An 18628-nucleotide genomic window follows, 5' to 3' on the forward strand; every position below is an offset into this window, starting at 1 on the left:
GATGGATTGTAAAATTTGTAAGTACACCAGAAGTTTATGTAAATAACACTTGCCTGCTGGCTTCTGCTCTCTGCTGCTGCTGCTGCTGCTGTTACTACCGGCGAGTAGTGGCGCTTAGGGACATCTACAAATTACAACACCGAAAAGAGATGCAACAAAAATATTTATTAATTTAATGTTTAAATAAGGTAATGTCTCCAAACTTACCTCATTATTACTTGTCTCCTGCTAGTTATACTACAGCACTTACTTTAAAAATAAGTTAAATTAAAAAATATTTTTGTTGCATCTCTCTTTCGTGTTGTAATTTGTAGATTATCCCTAAGCACTCTTACAACAACAACAACAGCAGAGAGCAGAAGCCAGCAGGCAAGTGTTATTTACATAACCTTCTGGTAATCTTTTAAAAAATTACAAAAAACTACCATGCTTTAATGAGAGCATAACCTATATGTACTAGTGTAGACCGTTGGTATCATTTCGGGCATTATTAGTGGGGTAATGTTAAGAGACACTTCGGATCCATTAGCCGCTATTCAGCGGCTAACGCTACTCTACGCTAACTCTCCCAATGTTAGACCCAGGTGAAAAAAGCTTCTGGGGGGGTGTTTGGCTCGAGGTCATGGTGCAAAGGACCCTAGGGTGAAATTACTCCGAACCATCACTTTAAGCTTCTATGTGTGCTTGATGGGTACCTCAAAGTGACAGAGGGCTCATTAGTAGGTTTACACTGTAGACATAAACATTATCCTAACAATGTAAACGTAATCCAGTCTCTTTGGATGTGACTGCTTAGGTCACCAACTACCTGAACTGGGTTGTGCGGAACCTGGCAGACCTGGAAGTCCAGATGGCAGCGGTGAAGAAGGTCAACAGCTTCCTCGGCACAGAGTCAGAGAACTATGAGGGATCCATGGGTAAGCTGACGCACACCGACATCAAGCCAGTCTTACAAATTACACACACACACACACACACACACACACACACATATGTAGCTGGGTGTAAATCCCGATGACATCTCAGGCAGATAATCCAACTTTGCACAGATTGTGAAATGATGCATCTCACTGGGTTTTGACATTTTCACAACGACCGCAATAAGAAGAGAACCATCTCTGGTGCTTATTTTAAAGATGATTTTTTGTAGGGCTTTAATTGCCTTTATGATAGAGCTAGCTGGAGAACGACATGAAAGGGGGGCGAGAGAGGGGATGACACGCAGCAAAGGGCTGCGGGTCGGACTCAGCCTACACAGGGCGCACATCTTTATATATTATATATATATCTTTGGATATCTCAGCAGCAACACAAAGCCCAAATGTTGGGAAGGATCTCAATCCTGCATGTCCAAATATAATTTTTCGTGCTTGCATTTTTGCGTGCATGCATTTTTGCGTGTGTGCGTGCTGGAGTCCACGGTTTCATCTTTTGCTTAAGAGTCCAGAAGCTGTGTTTTGGGTTTATGGGATGTGCTGTTGCTATGGTGGAATACAAATGCTGCTGGAATGTTTTTCTTGCAGGACAGATAACAAAACATCGAGACTTTTCATTATTTGACTTTAACTTAATCGGAGTAGTGCCAATGAGATAACTGATATAACCAAACCAAACCTTTTCAAATCTTGAACAAAAACAGGAAAACTGCCAAAAGGATCTTTCATCAAGACAGAGCAGCTATTCCGGGGAACATAACCAAAACAATTCGAGTTTGAAGGATAGCTGGAAGAAAAGCAAGTAAAAAGAAACCGAGAAAGTAAAAGAAAGACTAGCTTTTTCCCCCTGATTGAAATATTAGAAAAGTAAAGAGGGAAAGTGGAGTTAAGGAAAAAGTTTCCATCTCTGTGTCTCATATAAGGGCTATTTGTCTCATTGACTTTTCCTCTCAACCTTGTGCTTTACAGTAAATTATCTCAAGGCCCCAGACTGACAGATAACAGAAGGATTCTTCCTCTCTGACATCATGGAAGCTTCCAGCAAATTGATAAAAAGTAAAAAGTCTCCCCAAAGTTAGGGAGGAAGAAACCCAAAGTAGCCTGCAGCAGAGCTATGAAATTCTTATCATTGTCAGTGTAGTAATATGAATAATGTGGCTGACTGTTTCTACGGAGCAGGGATACTCCTCCGCCTTGAAAACTGAAACTTGCTCAAACGACATCACTTGGGTTTGGAGATTACACATTTTTAACGGAAAGCCTGTGTTACAAACTGGAGTGTGACGGACATTTGCATTTACAAGGCACAGAGGCCGAAACAAAAGATGGTATGTAGTTGCATTATGGGAAGTGTAGGATCCACAGTAGAATATCCCCAAAACTTGGAATTTTGGTTCATACATTCATGCTAACAAACTGAACTAAGATGGTGAACTTAATAAACATTATACAGTACCTGCTAAACAGCTAGCATTTTAGCATTTTCATTGTGAGTGTTTTAGCATGCTGATTTAAGCATGCAGCTCAAAACCCCACTGGGCCTAAGTACAGCCTCACAGAGCGGCGGACATGGCTGCAGACTCTTATACCCCTTTCACACCGAGGGTTGACTTTGTGTTTGAAAGGGTTGACCCGCGTTGACCGACTCGGTTTTGCGACCCAGGTCGAGAGGTGGATCGATTTTAATGTGAATTGCAATGACGAGGGTCGCTAACAACCGGGGCGGGACAAACTATGTCATTGGTTGGAAAAAGGGGCGCACAGTGGTCACAAGTCGGATCACACTTTTTTTACAAGTTGAATTTCTCTCATTCGCAGCACCACCTCTCTCTCTCTCTCTCTCTCTCTCTCTCTCTCTCTCTCTCTCTCTCTCTCTCTCTCTCTATCTCTCTCTCAAATTGAAAGGGGCTCTAATCCAATCCAATGTAATATAACTGAGAAGAAGTTCATCTAATCAATCAAGCCAAATCCAGTCCAGAATCTGTAACTTGCCATACAGTTAATAATCAGGACAAAAAAAAAAAGTTATGACTCGTGTTCTGATCTATCAAAGTAAATGTTAGGGCTGTCCTCTGTTAAATAAATTAGTCGCCTAACACTCATTACATTTTATCGACTAAACTGATTTGTTGATTTAATCACCAGATCTGTAAAACTGAGTTTCTCCACAAAGAATCATGCAAAAGCAACACTCTACTATAATGCGTAGTTTCTGTCGCCCCCCTGGAGGAATTTTAAGTAATAACAACAAAACTGTCGGCGCACCGTCCCCACCCGTCCTCTACACAGTAGCCAAGGAGGACACAGAGGATTAACAAAATATGATGGACTCTTCAGAAGAGGTCATTATCTTCACTCGAGTTTCTGCACGGGAAAGTCGCAGGAGTCTAGGAATCTTAGTTGACATAAGACCAAAACTACCAAAGATTAGTCGACAAAATGACAAATGACAAACCTAATGAATGTGCCAGTTAATTGCGGTATAGCTTTTAAGTTGTCCAGCCCTGTGCTAAGGTGTGGAGACTTTAAACGTTTAAATATCACAGTTAAGTGGCGTGTGACTGTATGCTTGTGATGTCGGTGGAAACTGTATGTCTGCAGTGTTATGACTTGGTCCATACGGTGTATATGCTCATGTTTACAACAGCCAGGACTGTAACATAGACAACTGGCACGCTGTTAGTGGTCTGAGACTCCAGACAGCATTTTCTGCAACAGTGTCTTTCAGAAATCAACCCTCCTGTGTTTCTCTCCGTGCAGATGCCTCTCAGGTGCCTGAGAACTGGCCCCAGAACGGCGAGATAAAGATCCAGGAGCTGTGCGTGCGCTACGATCCCATGCTCAAACCAGTGCTCAAACACGTCAACATGTTCATCGAACCAGGCCAGAAGGTAATTCCTGGGAACCTTTACAACCACAAACTAGAGTCCTAGGGCTTTCAGAGGATGTATTGATTTTTGGTTTCTGAGCAGTTCCCAGTACAGAAGTGCGCGCCATCCAATCACCGGAAAAAATGGTTGACATTTCTCCGTAATTTGAGATCACTCAACAGCAGCAGTTCACGCAGTCATCTTTAAATGTTTTTCCAGAGTGATCCATCTTTTCATCCATCCATCTCCGTCTGCTTATCGCGGGGGCAGCAGCTCCAGCAGGGGACCCCAAACTCGTTTTCAGCTTTTCACAAAGTAATTATAGAGGAGAACATGGGATGTTTAACATTTGAGATAATAGTAATAGTAGTACAATAAAATTAATAATAAATGAGTTAAATAAACCATTTTAAACAAAGGAAGGGCGTTTCAGGGAAATATACTGTACATTTTCCAGTTCTCCCAAATTTAATTTCCTGAAGCCTCATGGAGAAGGTGATTCTTTCCATTACAAAGATTACATAAATGATGTCATACACGTCCTCTATAGATGGGGTGTCTGGTTTAAGCCATTTCTTTGTAACTGATTTTCTTGCAGCTACACTCAGTATTCCATATAGCCCAAAAAGGAGTTTAACGCAATGAAAAGTAGTTTTCGTCCCAAATATAGTCTCTAATTCTATATAAATCTTATGCCAAAAATATTTGCTTTTGGACGGGCGCAAAACGCGTGGTAGTGGTTGGCTTTCTGGGAACCACATTTCCTCCAGCAGCTGAAACCAGCGTGAGTGGTGCGACTTCTGAGCAGGTGTCACAACATGGATTTTTTCACAGTGTTCCTCAAGGTCTATTTTTGCAATTCTCGAATGGTAAGAAATTGTTAAATTTTGCACCCAATGTGCGTAACAAATGGTTTCAGCCCAGAAAGTGCTGCAACAACTTATGAGACATAATTAAACATGAGATTGGCCATCGTATACCTCCATCATAATGCTGTAAGCCCTTATACACCATTCAACATTTGAATAGGCCCCTAACTAAAGCTGTAACAATTCCAAATGTTGCTGTACAATTAATTATCTCAGGAATGATTGCGATTAAAAATATAATTGTCTCATTCAGTCAATTTAGACTTTTTTTTTTTATTATTTATTTATTACTTTTCTAAACAAATTAAAGTTTTGAATGAATTCCAGGATACATCTTTTGGTTATATCACTGTTATGGGACCCATATAATGTAGTAACACAAATACACAGCCTATGAAGTAAACATAGGCTTTATTATTTTTTATTATCATAAAAAAAAAAAAATCAAACTGTATGCCCACCTTTGTTATTTTTGTGGCTGTGACCGTGTATAGGGTCAAATGCCAACAGTTAGTATATCTTTAGCTTAACAGTCTGACCAATAATTACTTATATAATTACAATTTGGCATATCCAAACAGTCATACCCCTTAAGACATTAGCCAATGTTAGCAATTAATTGCGGCTAAACAAGGATACCGCGATTACGTCAATTATTTCTGCGATTATGTTATAATTGTTACAGGCCTACGCCAAACCAAAACACAATATTTATATCTAGAAAACTTGGCACGCAGTGCTGGGCCAGCTTTCAGATGGTGTACACCACTTCTATGTGGCATCTACGGTTAACCTGCTATCTCCCCCTAAAGACGCCCTGTCCCGCCAATAAAAAAAGACCAAAATGGGTCTATGGTGGGTCTCTACGGGTTAAATGTGGGCTTTTCCTTTGAAGTCACAGCCATGTGTCTCCATTAATACTTGGTGAGCAAAACTCCATCCACACGCAGCACGTAGCTGCCACTCTGTTATCACACAGGTGTCTGATGTCTCACAGCCGTGTCACAGTGAAACTTATTGCCTGCCTCTGCTCTCTTTACCGTCAGGTGGGAATCTGCGGTCGCACTGGCAGCGGGAAGTCTTCTCTGTCCTTGGCCTTTTTCAACATGGTGGATATTTTCGAAGGTGGGTCTGCCTGCTGTCACACTGTTAACAGGGGTGCAACGATACATCGATCTGGATCAATATATCGATTCAATCCTCGACGATCCAATATTATCCATACAAAGTAAAGCAATATCGAGGCATATCGGCATCTTTAAAATGCGCTTTTATTTTGAAATTCCCACTTTATATTTAATTTTTGTTTTTAGCAAGAAAGAGTAGTTTGTTTTTAATTTCACCCTCTGAGGTCTAAGACTCAATTTTTACATTTCTTTTTAAATGTTAAGGATATTTGCGTATAACCTGATATCCAGTGTGTTTCATATCAAAATATTCAGAACAAACTCAGCTTTCTGTCCAGTGAGGCCCAAAGTCCAGATTAACGTGTAAAGAGATAATTTGGCCCTATAGCTGAAAAGTTGATTTCTGCTTTTTGATATTTCTCATATCTCTTGTGAAAACATACCTACACTCAATAGTTTTGGTGCTTGACTGAGTTTAAAGGTCTTGGGTTCACAAAAGTAGTGTAATATATCAATAAAACAGTAAATAAATGTCTAAAATGAAATTTTGTAATATCGCTTTTTAAGTAGTAGTGTTGTCAAACATCGCTTGGACTCGCCGGTGCCTCTTTTGTCCTCAGAGGGTTAAATGTCTGGAAGAACTTAGTAATGAAATTGTCAAATCATATTTTAGGTGCTTTTAAAAAAACAAATATCCTCTTGTATTGATCGCAGGCCCCTGAGTTGAATCGAATCAAAATCGTATCTTGGCAGCATTTGTGAGTTCAGTAAATATCGTCCCGTTGTCCTAAGAATCGATATAATATCGCAGCGTGATAAAATGTGCAATTTACACCCCTAACTGTTAACAGAGAAAGAGAGAGAGAGTTCACGTTGCTTCCACTTCTTTCATCTTTGCTTCAGCTTTAGCCTCTCTTATCTTCCTTTTGTCTTGCTGTCTTTCACTGGTTGAGTGTGTTTACTTTACCCAAAGAACAGCTCCGTCGGTCCCTCGTTTTGTCTTTGATCGCCATGCTCTTCTTGGCCATTTCCTCTGATCCACTTATAAGATAAAGAGGATACTTAGACAGGAGGGCACTTCTACCTTCTAAAATGATAATAAATTGTTAAATTTATGTAAGATAGGTTTACCGTTTGTTTTTGTAAAGGGCTGAATGGGGCGTCTCTTTAAGTGTTGCTGCTGCAGGGAACTGCGGCACGGCATCGTCTTTCGGGCTGAAACTAACGATTATTTTTCATCGTCAACTAATCTGTCGATTATTTTCTCGATTAATGGAGTAGTTGTTTGGTCTATAAAATGTCATAAATGGTGAAAAATGTGGGTCAGTGTTCCCCAAAGCCCAACACGACATCCTCAAATGTCTTGTTTCGTCCACAACTCAAAGATAATCAGTTTACTGTCACAGAGGAGAGAAGGAACTAAGCTAAGATAAGATAGACTTTATTAATCCCACACTGGGGAAATCCCTGTGCTACAGCAGCTCAAAAGAAAAATGTACACACATCAGAATAACACAAATACACATTAATTAGAAATGGGAGCAAAAATATACATAAACTATAGGAAATGGAAAAATATAATATAATTAGCTATAATAATAATAATAATAATAATAATAATAATAATAATAATAATATTAATAAAACAACCAAATTCACACTATTAACAACCTTATAAAAACAGACAGTATATAAACACAGATATACAGGAGGAAGGTGTGAATGAATAGAGATGACATATTGCACAGTTGGAGGTGACACAGAGTAATAAATAGATAAATGTGCATAGTGCAGAATATTGTCCAGTAGAACTAGAACATATTCACATTTAACACAAGAATTTTCAGAGAGCTTTTATTCTTTTATATTACTCATTACTCATCTATTATCAAAATAGTGAATCGATTAATCTTTAAGGATGTGTCCAGTGTGTCCTTTGCTAAAGGTGACAAATAAGGAAGCATTAAAGCACCTTAGACGCTTCGATACTTCCAGGTCATTTCACTCAGGAAGGAACCTTCCTTCCTTCTATTTTATGAGATGTGTTGACAATACGAAAAAGCAAGAAAAACATCAGCCTTATCTTTAAGGGACCAGGAGCCAAAAAGGGTTTACAACACCAGAGCCGATCATCCTAAATGTGGAGACAATCTGCTCTAAAGTTTATCCTCTGAAGCCTAAACCCAAACACAGTCAGTCATAGGTTGAGGTGATTTATTGGCAGATTTATCTTTATTGGTTTTGGTAAAACTAAAGCACTACCGGAGGTAAATAAGTCATCTGGATTCCCTCCGCGTTCACCATCCATCCTGTAGTATAGTAGTAGTTGTTTATGTTGGAGAAAATATTTATTTAACGGTCCCTCTTTGCATTTCAGCTCTTTTTTTAAACACTTGTGCAGGTCTAATCCAAAGGTATTTTTGTTCTTCGTGTTTGTCGCTTTTAAACTTTGAAATACCTGACAAGAGGACCTTAAGTAGACTCTTCTATCAGAGGATTACAATTAGGTCATGACAAAAGATGTGGCCCATTTTCAGGCTCTGGGTCAAATTTCCTCAAGACGGCAGTCACTAAGTCTTAAAACTGTCTTTTTTTTTATTTATTGGATTTGGAAAGCAAATCGTAACTGTATCTTCTTGTATTTTTTTTTATGGGTGAAGATGACTTGATAGATTATTTGGACAAAAATGAGATTACACAGTCACTTTTTACACACACACACACACACACACACAGCTGGGCAAACAGTAACTAAAGACGTGTGTGTGTGTGTGTGTGTGTGTGTGTGTGTGTGTGAGCAACATTCCCTTATAAAGCAGTGAAATAAAACCATAGCGGCGTCCTGGTGATAGCTCTCCTGACTGAACTGTACAGAACATTCTGGATTATTTCATTACCCCAAAAATATAACATTGTATTCGACAGAACAAAAATATTTATTGAAGACTTTGCAATGCGTTTACAAGTTTACATTTTTAGGGACACATTTAAGAGGATTATTACAGTTTAAAAAAATAAATATAATAAATAAATAAAGGAGCTGTAAGTTACATTTACAGCCACAATATTCTGTTTTGGTGATCAGTAATAATCAGTCAGTTATTACTTGACTCTGTGATGAGAGTTTCTGAACCTCACAAGTACACACACACACACACACACATACATTCACATGCGTTTTAGCTGTGAAGGCAATAAATTGTGACTCCAAGGCCTTGCGTGCATGTAACAGGGATTCAAGATGTGAGCATTAGGGCGGTGTATTGGCAAGAATCTAGCGATACGATACGTATCGTGATACATGGGTCACGATTCAATATATTGCAATATATTTCAATACTGTGTGTAAGGCGATATATTGGGATTTTTTTAAAGTATAATTTTAGAAAAACTAATATTTAAAAAAAGACATGATGTGCATAAAAGTCAAAGAAGTTTACGTTAGGTAAACAATTCAGTACACAGAAAATCAAACTGGCAGTTTGGGATTGTGGTTCACAGGTTCTTAGTGAGCAAATTTTTATATGCTAAAGTAGGCTAAAGTTCAGCCATAGCTACATTGTTAGCTTCTAGCAAAAAGTCAGGCATTGCTAGGCACTGTTAGGCAAGGACACTAGTGGGGCGTCTCAGCATAGCCATCTAGCGGTAGGGGGTTTAAACACAACATGAACCTGAACCACTGTCTTACATGAATATTTTTGAATGTAAAAAAATAATAATAATAAAAAATAAAAAAAATATATAAAAAAATGATATTGCCTTTTGAAAATCGATACAGTATTGCAAAATAAAATATCGCGATATTCAAGTGTATTGATTTTTTCTTACACCCCTAGTGAGCATATGTTTGCTTCTTTGCAGGGAAGATCGTCATCGATGGGATCGACATCTGTAAGCTTCCTCTGCAGACACTCAGGTCTCGGCTCTCCATCATCCTCCAGGATCCCGTGTTGTTTAGTGGATCAATAAGGTACACAAACACACACTCAGACAAAGCTTCAGTATATCATTTTCAGGAAACCCCAACATTGGTGAAGTAACGTCACCAACGTACAGTCTTAAGATCGGGTTCTTCTTTATGTTTTCTTCGTCACGGACTTCTCACCATCGTGGCTAACAACTTCCTGTGTCTATTTGTATTCTCGTGTCACCAGCCGCATCGCTGGCACAAGAATTGTAAATTGTGTTGACAGGACTCCCACATAATAATAAACCCCTGAGGCTTCTGCATAGCCCGACTCGATTTGTTCAGCCTTTATTTAAACTCGTAAGCTCATTGAGGGGCGGCCCACATTTACAATGACATTAAGTCATTACAAAAACAACAACAAAACAGCAGCACAGAAAAGAATACGCTATCATAAGAAAGGTAAAAAGATAAAACTTTCTGAATTGAAGAATTGATAAATCAAATGTGATAAATAAGTTAGGATAATACAGATACAAAAGAAAGTACAGTTATGTACAGCAAGTACAAGTAGACATTGCAAACTCTCAATGAGAGATTGCATTGCTGGAGAGGAAGCGACGTCAGAACTTTGGCTCTTGAAAGCAGCAATAGCTAGGTGTCACACTGTTGTATTAGTGAACGTGAACACATATTAGTGAACGTGAACACATATTATGACCGCTTCCTTCGTCCACAGTCACCAAAGTAAATATCAGACATTCTGACACTTAAATCCGCATTTATCAGACGGACACATCAGGAGAAAATTGAATTTGTCTCAGGAACAAACTCTCGCGAGATCTGGCAACACAGATAAACTAACGTCAGCTAACGTTCACAAACGCCCTAAAAAAACTACAAATAATTTAAAAAACTAATTTCCAGCTGTGTAAATACTCATACTCACAAGGTTCACTACACTTTCAAACAAGGCCACGCCCATTTAGGAGACGGGAAGTGTGTACCGTTTCATACCATTGGCGCAGCGTGTAACGCGCCAGAATCTTTGACCAAACTCATTTTTGGAAAATATAGTGCTGAAACACAGCATTACGGTTATTGGTCTCTCCCCCATCTATCAGTCAGTTTAAGGCTTTGATAAATAACTTCTATGTATCTTCTTGTGTCTGATTTACCTCATTGTTTACACTTTTTTATCTGTTGTAATTTAAATGTTGTAATTTTTATTATAATGTAATTTGCTGAAATGCATGCTGTGCACTCGGCCCCATTGAAAATGAGGGACTCCCTCGCTGGGCCCCGAGTTTTAAAGTGCCCATATTATGAAAAAAATCACTTTTTCTGGGATTTGGGGTGTTATTTTGAAAAAAATCCATCCATGCTGTTTTGAGTGAGATACGGTTTCTGAATGTGTCCTGCCTTCAGTCTCCGGGTGAGCTGTTCAAAATCTGCACTAACTGGCTAACCGCAACCGTTAGCATGCTAGCGGCTAACGCTAGCATGCTACCTCGTTCTCAATAGCAAAGCACTGCTACAACACACAAGTTCACCATAATCTACAAAAGAACTACTTACATGTGCGCCCTGGTTTAGAAGAAGTCTCCCAGCTAATCCTGCCTTGTAACTGACCGAAGTTGGAGAAACAGGCTTTCTTTTACTGTCTATGGAGCTAGCTAGCTGACATGATCTACATCTGAGCTACTGCGCATGTGCGAGTGCAATCATACATAGTACAGAAGAAGAAAAGAAGTCTCACTCTGTAGCTAAAACAGAGACCAGGTGAAAAGAGGAGCTGCAGCAGTGAGAGAGAGCTGTGCAGTACAACAAAAATACGGTGTTTTTTGAAAATTAAACCATGTAAACCTATTCTGGTACAACCTTAAAATACAATTGTGAACCTGAAAATGAGCATAATATGGGCGCTTTAAATAAAGGTTTGAAATGAAATGAAATGATGAGCGCTCAAAGCTAATAAAAGCAAGTTGTATCAAGCAAAGCCCAAACTGCAGCAACGAGTGAACAACTAACTAAAAGGAAAACCGCTTTGTGCCGAAAGACATTTGTCACACGACGACACAAAGTCCCAGCTGCGGGGTTAGTAGTTGAAACCACAGTGGGAACTCTCGCTTGGACCTAATCTGACTTTTGTCACAGACGTCATGGACTGAGGAGGTCGTTCTCTGCCTCCTTCTTCTTCTTCTTCCTCTTCTTCTCTGTCACACACACACACAACCTCTGTGTGTTTGTGTTACCAGACGATACAGTGACTCTGTGTTTGTTATAAAAGACAAAGAGCATGTGCTATTTGTTTGGACAGTTATGCCGCTCTAGATAATTGTGTGTGTGAGAGAGAGACGGAGAGTGTGTGTCTTGGCGTTTCCACCGGCTCTTGTTTATGTGAACGTAAGCCTGGGGTGAATGGTCGACAGTAACTGTTTCACACTGTTATCTTAGATGTTCTGACACTCGCTTTGACTGTGCCGCGCATAATTAAGAATAGTGTAATGTTGGGGATAAACAAGGAATTAGTTAAGTGCTACATTAACAACAATAACATTAATTGTATGACACAAAAGATACACAGACGCATAAGAATAAAACAGTTTCTGTTTCATTCTTCATTTGAAGGCCGTGTTGAGACTGCCTGCGTTGGGTCGTCCAACGGTCTGGCAAAAACGCAGGTCTTTCCATTCATTTTAAATAGGGGGGTTAGTACATTTAGGCTGCGGCGGGGGTTGCTGAACGGGGGAGACTCAAAAAAGCGTATCGGGCCTGCGGCGAAAAGTTGAGGCCGACTCAACTTTTGGAGAAACGCAACCCCACGTCACGCTGCGGTGGCCAATCATGTAGCCGGAGATCAGACTTGATGATGTCCCCTTGTTGCAGGTTTAACCTGGATCCAGAGAGGACGTGCACTGATGACAGACTCTGGGAGGCGCTAGAGATCGCTCAGTTGAAGAACATGGTGAAAGCGCTGCCCGGAGGACTAGGTACTCAAATACCTTTTTTTCAACTTCTGGAATTGTTCAGGTGCCGCTAGAAATTCTGCCGAATGTCCCTCTTTTTAGTGTCCGTTACCTTCCGCTTTCTTTGTGTTGGAATTTTAAACTCTGGTGGATTTCTGAGGACTATGGTTAACTGCTCCTCAGATCTCTGCAGGGTAAATCCAGACAGCTAGCTAGACTATCTGTCCAATCTGCGTTTTCTGTTGCACGACTAAAACGACTTTTGAACGTACACACGTTCCACCACAACAAGAGGCCGTTTTACAGAGGCCCCGTCATTGTCTCTGGGGCTTAGCACCGCCCAAGATGACTGTGATTGGTTTAAAGAAATGCCTCTTAACCAGAGCATGTTTTTCTCCCATCCTTTAATGCTGTGTGGACTAGCCAACTAACCAATCGCAATCTTCCTGGGCGGCGCTAAGTAACAGACATTGGCGAAGAGACATGCATCCGCGGAATTTCCCGTGGCACCGGAGCAATCCCGGAAGTAGAACGTCGGGGATATAGACTAGCCAGTTCCAGATTAGTTTTATTGCACCAAAAGTCTGTTTTGAAGTCCTGCATGATACATTGATTTGCATGAAGACTCAAATACTTGAGTTATTAAATGTGTGCCGTTTGCAGATGCGGTTGTGACTGAAGGCGGAGAGAACTTCAGCGTCGGTCAGAGGCAGCTCTTCTGTCTGGCCCGGGCTTTTGTCAGAAAGAGCAGCATCCTCATCATGGACGAAGCCACAGCATCGATAGACATGGCCACGGTGTGTTTCTGTGTGTGTGTGATATCAGGTCATGTACAATTCTCAGTGATGTGAGAATCATAGACCACTTCCAGAAGCTTCTTCCTTAATAGATCCATATGCAGGGTTTTCCCTACCATTATAAGGTTTAGTCTGTCTCAGATCTAATGATTGCAGTTTGTCCCCAGTGGACTTCTTCAGCAGGTTTTATCTTTAAGCTTCGTGAGGGTTATTTATTGTCTGCTGACACAGATATTGTAATAATAATGGTCCAAAATGATGTGAAATTGCATACGGTATTTCTTTTATTAAATAACGTAAATTTTGTTTTGAGAAAGGACCTATTAACCCCCCGCCAATTACGTGCACCAAAGTCTTTCCAAAACCTAGGAAAAACACTGATATGTGTCTTTGGGCTTGTATAATCTCATCCAGTTCATTAATGTAGGGCTGCACAATTAATCGCAATTTTATCGAAATCACAGTATGGATGAGTGCAATATCCAAATCGCAGTTTTGTTATAGGCAAAATATGTGTCAAACCGTTCTAAATGAAGTATTGTGGTGCTGCAGAGATGTCCCGGCCTACAAATCCTGTCCTACAGACTAAAGGAAATAGTCTTTGTTTTGTACAGATCCTCGCCAAAAATCACACTATAATCATTTAAACATTTTTACTTTTAAGATATATTTCAAATTAAAGTCAGAATAATGAAAAAAAAAGCTCATTCCCTCCAGTATCGTGAATCATATCGCATGACAGTCAAAAATAATCGCAATTACATATTTTCCTCATATCTCGCAGCCCCATTACTAATTCATATATACTCATTTCTTAGTTATACACAGGGGTGGAACGTAACTAAGTACATTTACTCAGGTAGTATTGTGTACTTATGTACACATTTGAGCTACTTGTACTTTACTTGAGTATTTGCATTTTCTGCTAGTTCATACTTTTACTCCCATTCATTTATCTGACAGCTTTAGTTACTTGTTACTTTGCAGACATAAGATTTTATGGGCAAAACATAAAATGAATTTACAAAACATGAAAACATTACATCATCTTTTATAAGTCCATTATATGTTTTGTGCATACAATATATTATACTATCCAACAGTATAAAACAATAGTCCAACTACAGCAGTAAAATGCAACTTAGACATTAATGCACGAGTAATAATAATACAGTAATACAATATATAATAATAAAACACAACAAAAGGGGTCATTTTACATTATATAAGTCATTTTGCATTTGACTTTTAAGTACATTTAGCTGATAATACTTAAATACTTGGTCTAGTATTGCTATCTTTACTTAAGTAAAAGCATCTGAATACTGCTTCCACCACTGGTTGTAGAATTAAATTCAAGAAAAGTTAAATGAAAAAAATCTCAAATAGAAAGTTTTTTTTTTTTTTTAAAGAACATTACAAATCTGAAATTACAGTGACACCATAAAAACATATGGAACGTGCTTTTAGCAAGTAGAAATAGAAAAGAAATGTTTAAACGTAGACTCTTTCTTTCTTTCTGTGACCAACAAATGTATTCTTCCATTTCAAAATAAAAAAACTCCAACATCTCTTTTCTTCCCTGTAGGAGAACATCTTACAGAAAGTTGTGATGACTGCATTTGCAGACCGAACAGTCGTTACAATCGCAGTAAGTCCGTCCGTCCGTCCGTCTGTCATTCTCCTGTTGATTTTGTTGTTGAAAGTCGAACCACGAGGTTTATTTGAACCGTTGGCCTACATTTGGACTATCAACTAGGTGCTGATCACGGTGATGGCTGCAGAAATGGAGCTCCTTTTCTTTGAGCTTCATGTGCATCTATTACATCATATTTTCCTCGAGGACGCCTTTCCTGCCCCCTTTCCTTTTTCACACTAAGTGATTTTCCACACAGTATCTAATATAGTTAATATCAATAGTCTTTGATGTGAAGTCAGTCCTCTTTGCCTTTGCCTCTTTCACTTATCTGCTTTCCTTTTCTCCCTCTGTGATACTGTCTTGTCCTTTGGCTTTATGCTTTCTCCCACCCACCATACTCCCTCCTGTCCTTTTCCTTCTCAACCATTTCCCTTTCTTCTCTTTTATTTCTATATTTCCTATTTTCTCTTTTGATTTGTCTTGCACATCTATTCCCCTCCATCCTCACTTCTTCTCCTCCCCTTTTTTTACTCTTCTTTTCCTTTTCTGTGTTCTCACTTTTCTGCCCTTATACACTTTTCTTTCTCTCCTATCCTCCCTTCCTCTTCCACCCAATCATCCTCTCTGCCCCCTCCATCCTGACACCAGCACCGCGTGTCCTCCATCTTGGACGCCGAGCAGGTGTTGGTCTTCTCCTCGGGGATATTGGTGGAAAGTGACTCGGGTCCCAACCTGCTAGCGCAGGACGATAGCCTCTTCAGTGTGCTAGTGAGGACTCACAAGTAGACCCGGGTCAGCACAGACCACTTTGGCTCTGCCTGGTTCTTCTCTCTTTCTTCCATTTTTTTCCCCACCTCTTCCTGAATTGTCCTCCTTTTCCTGGCTGAGTCAGAGCTGGAGTCTGGGTCTGCTGAAGCCTTTCTGCCACTGACAGCCTGGTTGGTATCAAAATCAAAACTACTGCACGCTCTTTTCATAGACGTTTCATGGACATGAAGTGCAATTTGGCCACGCCCTGCAGTGTTGCGACATCGCTTTCCATGTTATTATTATTATTATTATTATTATTTAAAACAACCTTCAGTGCTTTCAGTACTCAGAGCATGTGGAAATTAGTACCATTGCATCCATCATCATACCACTTGTTTGGGTTAAGGTGCAAGACCAAGTTATAAATTACTTATCCTCATCCCAGCAGTGTTAAACTGAAGCTGTTTTCTCATAGGAATGCCAGACAATGTCGGACAAATCAGGACCGGACATTGTCCAGATTTTCCCTTTTCTCACACGTAGCACACAACAGGAGATTGTCCATGTCAGATGCATTCTCACTTACTGGAAATACACGGTTTGGTTTAGGCGAGTGGTGGCGCCCGGGTAGAGCATGCAGGAGGCAGGACATGACGCGGATTACACCACATTCACGTAGCCCGTTCATAATGTTGTCATGAATAACGTCTTGCCTGTTCCCTGAATTTGTCTGACAATTTCCGCAACCAGCCCTGACTGACAGAAGTTCCTGAATCTTGTTGTCTCTCCAGTAAGACATTTTGCGCTGGCGTCTTCGTGTAAATCACAATTTTTCGGATGTTTGTTTTCTTTCCCTTTCGCGCATCACAATTACCTGCTATGTTAACACATGGGCTCAATCGGACATTACACAGACTTTCTACTAGGAAGCTGGCGAAGTGAAGTCAGTTTAATGTCCGGTCCTACTGATTCAGACATTTGCATTCACCCATATAGCATTATGGTCCTGCGGAGGCGTCACGCAGAGCTTTCGCCGTAGCATGCGTAAGTGGCCTTAATTTTATGCTTGTGCGTTGGTGTGTGCATCGATCTCTTTCAGCAGGGCCGGCTAGGTGTGTGTGTCATGGGGAGTGTGTGGTAGAGTGAGTGAGAGAGTGACGGCGACTAGCTTTGGAGTGAGTACCGACTCTAGAGTCCTAGTGAGAGAAACAAAGTGTCTCCCCTGTTCTTTCTGACCACGGTGGGGAATCTGTAGCAGGAAAAGTTAACCCTCTCCTTGATTTCATGTTGTTTATGGAGAAGGAGAACCAGGAAATAAGTCGGGGGGAAATGCAACGCTACCATGCCACGGCCGAGCGACGTGCGTCGCCGCGACATGTAGTTAAATTGTTCGAGAGGTGCACGTCAGGCTACGGCGTAGGGTTTGTATCTCCACGTACCTACAGTACGTAGCCACGGCGTCGATTTAACTCAGAAGCATAAATCACGCTTTATGGGTAGATAAGTTTGGGGTTGCAACGCATGTTTGAAAGGGGCTTTAACCTCAAATCACGAGTCTCATGAAGCATAAAGGGCAACATCATCTGCAAACAGAGATCCCATCCTAATATCATTTATCTGGACAGTTTTTTTACCTCTAATTACTCTATTTCAGTCTTTATTTTAATTGCAGCATATTTAGGAGGCAGCTTCAGTAAGCACTAGCTGTATGACACACCTTAATAACGTCTGTTTAAAAGGCACTGTCTACGAAGTCATTAAATTTGATCATTTGTTGTTTTTATTTCAGAACTGTAAAAATATGCATAGAACTACTGAAAACCACCAACATCAAATCAATGTACAAAGCTTTAAGAGTTGAAGAATCAATCACTGTAATAAGTTTCTTGACATTACCACTTTTCCAGAAACTAACTGGCGCCGTTGCTTTGTGTTTCCAGCACCGCGTCCACACCATCCTAACAGCCGATCTGGTCATCGTGATGAAGCGAGGGAACATTTTGGAGTACGACAAACCCGAGACTCTTTTGGAGCAGGAGGACGGGATGTTCGCTTCCTTCGTCAGGGCTGACATGTAGACACACAAGTCAGTCAGCCAACGCCTGGCAACTGACAGACCGATCAGTTGGTTGGATCTGCTCCTTTTAGTTGTTTTCTTAATGAGGCGGACAGTGCTCTGTGACACTACAACACTCCAGTGAAGCCAATCATGTTTGTCTTTAACGAGCAGCAACTTCTCTGTGTATTTAACAGAAAAACCCGATCCAGACACACCAGATGATATATATATATTTGAAAAATTGTACTTGAATCATTCAGTCAGTCAGCCATTTAAAATACTGTCTTTTTTTATTTTCTTTTATGTAGAAACACCATATATAGTTTAAATGATAAACCAATTACCAAGTCTATCAATCACGTGATCCGATTAGAATGGAAATTAGCAACTACACATATCCGGAAACTTTTTCACTACGTTAAACAGCTTAGATATGAAATATAATTTACACACACTCACACACACACACACACACACACACACACACACACACACACACATACACACACACACATATACTGTATACCACTACTTGTTAGTAGATACATATGCTGTTGGTTTGGATCTTTTCATGGGATTTGTTGAGAATAAGAAACATACAGAACATCTCCAGACTTGTGATTTAAGTTCCGGGACTTCCATCGATAAGCATATCATTTGAAAATCAATCACAGGTTTGTTAAGTCATTGGGCGATTGAGCTTTAA

The 18628-nt window shown here is 40.1% G+C and overlaps 1 protein-coding gene across 9 annotated transcripts in view; it reads left to right on the forward strand.

Annotated features, from left to right (window-relative positions):
• Positions 1 to 18364, forward strand: part of abcc9 (ATP-binding cassette, sub-family C (CFTR/MRP), member 9) — a 92380-nt gene extending 74016 nt beyond the window's left edge. For 6 of the 9 annotated variants that reach the window (XM_039792019.1, XM_039792018.1, XM_039792021.1 and 3 more), the window contains 8 exons: positions 797 to 917; positions 3696 to 3826; positions 5721 to 5799; positions 9663 to 9771; positions 12598 to 12701; positions 13341 to 13474; positions 15063 to 15125; positions 17804 to 18364. In XM_039792019.1, the coding sequence (XP_039647953.1) occupies positions 797 to 917; positions 3696 to 3826; positions 5721 to 5799; positions 9663 to 9771; positions 12598 to 12701; positions 13341 to 13474; positions 15063 to 15125; positions 17804 to 17941 (879 nt within the window). In that variant the 3' untranslated portion in view covers positions 17942 to 18364. Of the gene's footprint in view, positions 1 to 796; positions 918 to 3695; positions 3827 to 5720; positions 5800 to 9662; positions 9772 to 12597; positions 12702 to 13340; positions 13475 to 15062; positions 15126 to 15761; positions 16052 to 17803 lie in introns of all 9 variants that reach the window. The other 3 variants (XR_005638175.1, XR_005638176.1, XR_005638177.1) reach the window with 1 other exon arrangement.
• Positions 18365 to 18628: the final 264 nt, after the last annotated feature.

The sequence above is a fragment of the Perca fluviatilis genome, chromosome 23 (genome assembly GCF_010015445.1).
Source record: "Perca fluviatilis chromosome 23, GENO_Pfluv_1.0, whole genome shotgun sequence".
Lineage (NCBI taxonomy): Eukaryota > Metazoa > Chordata > Actinopteri > Perciformes > Percidae > Perca > Perca fluviatilis.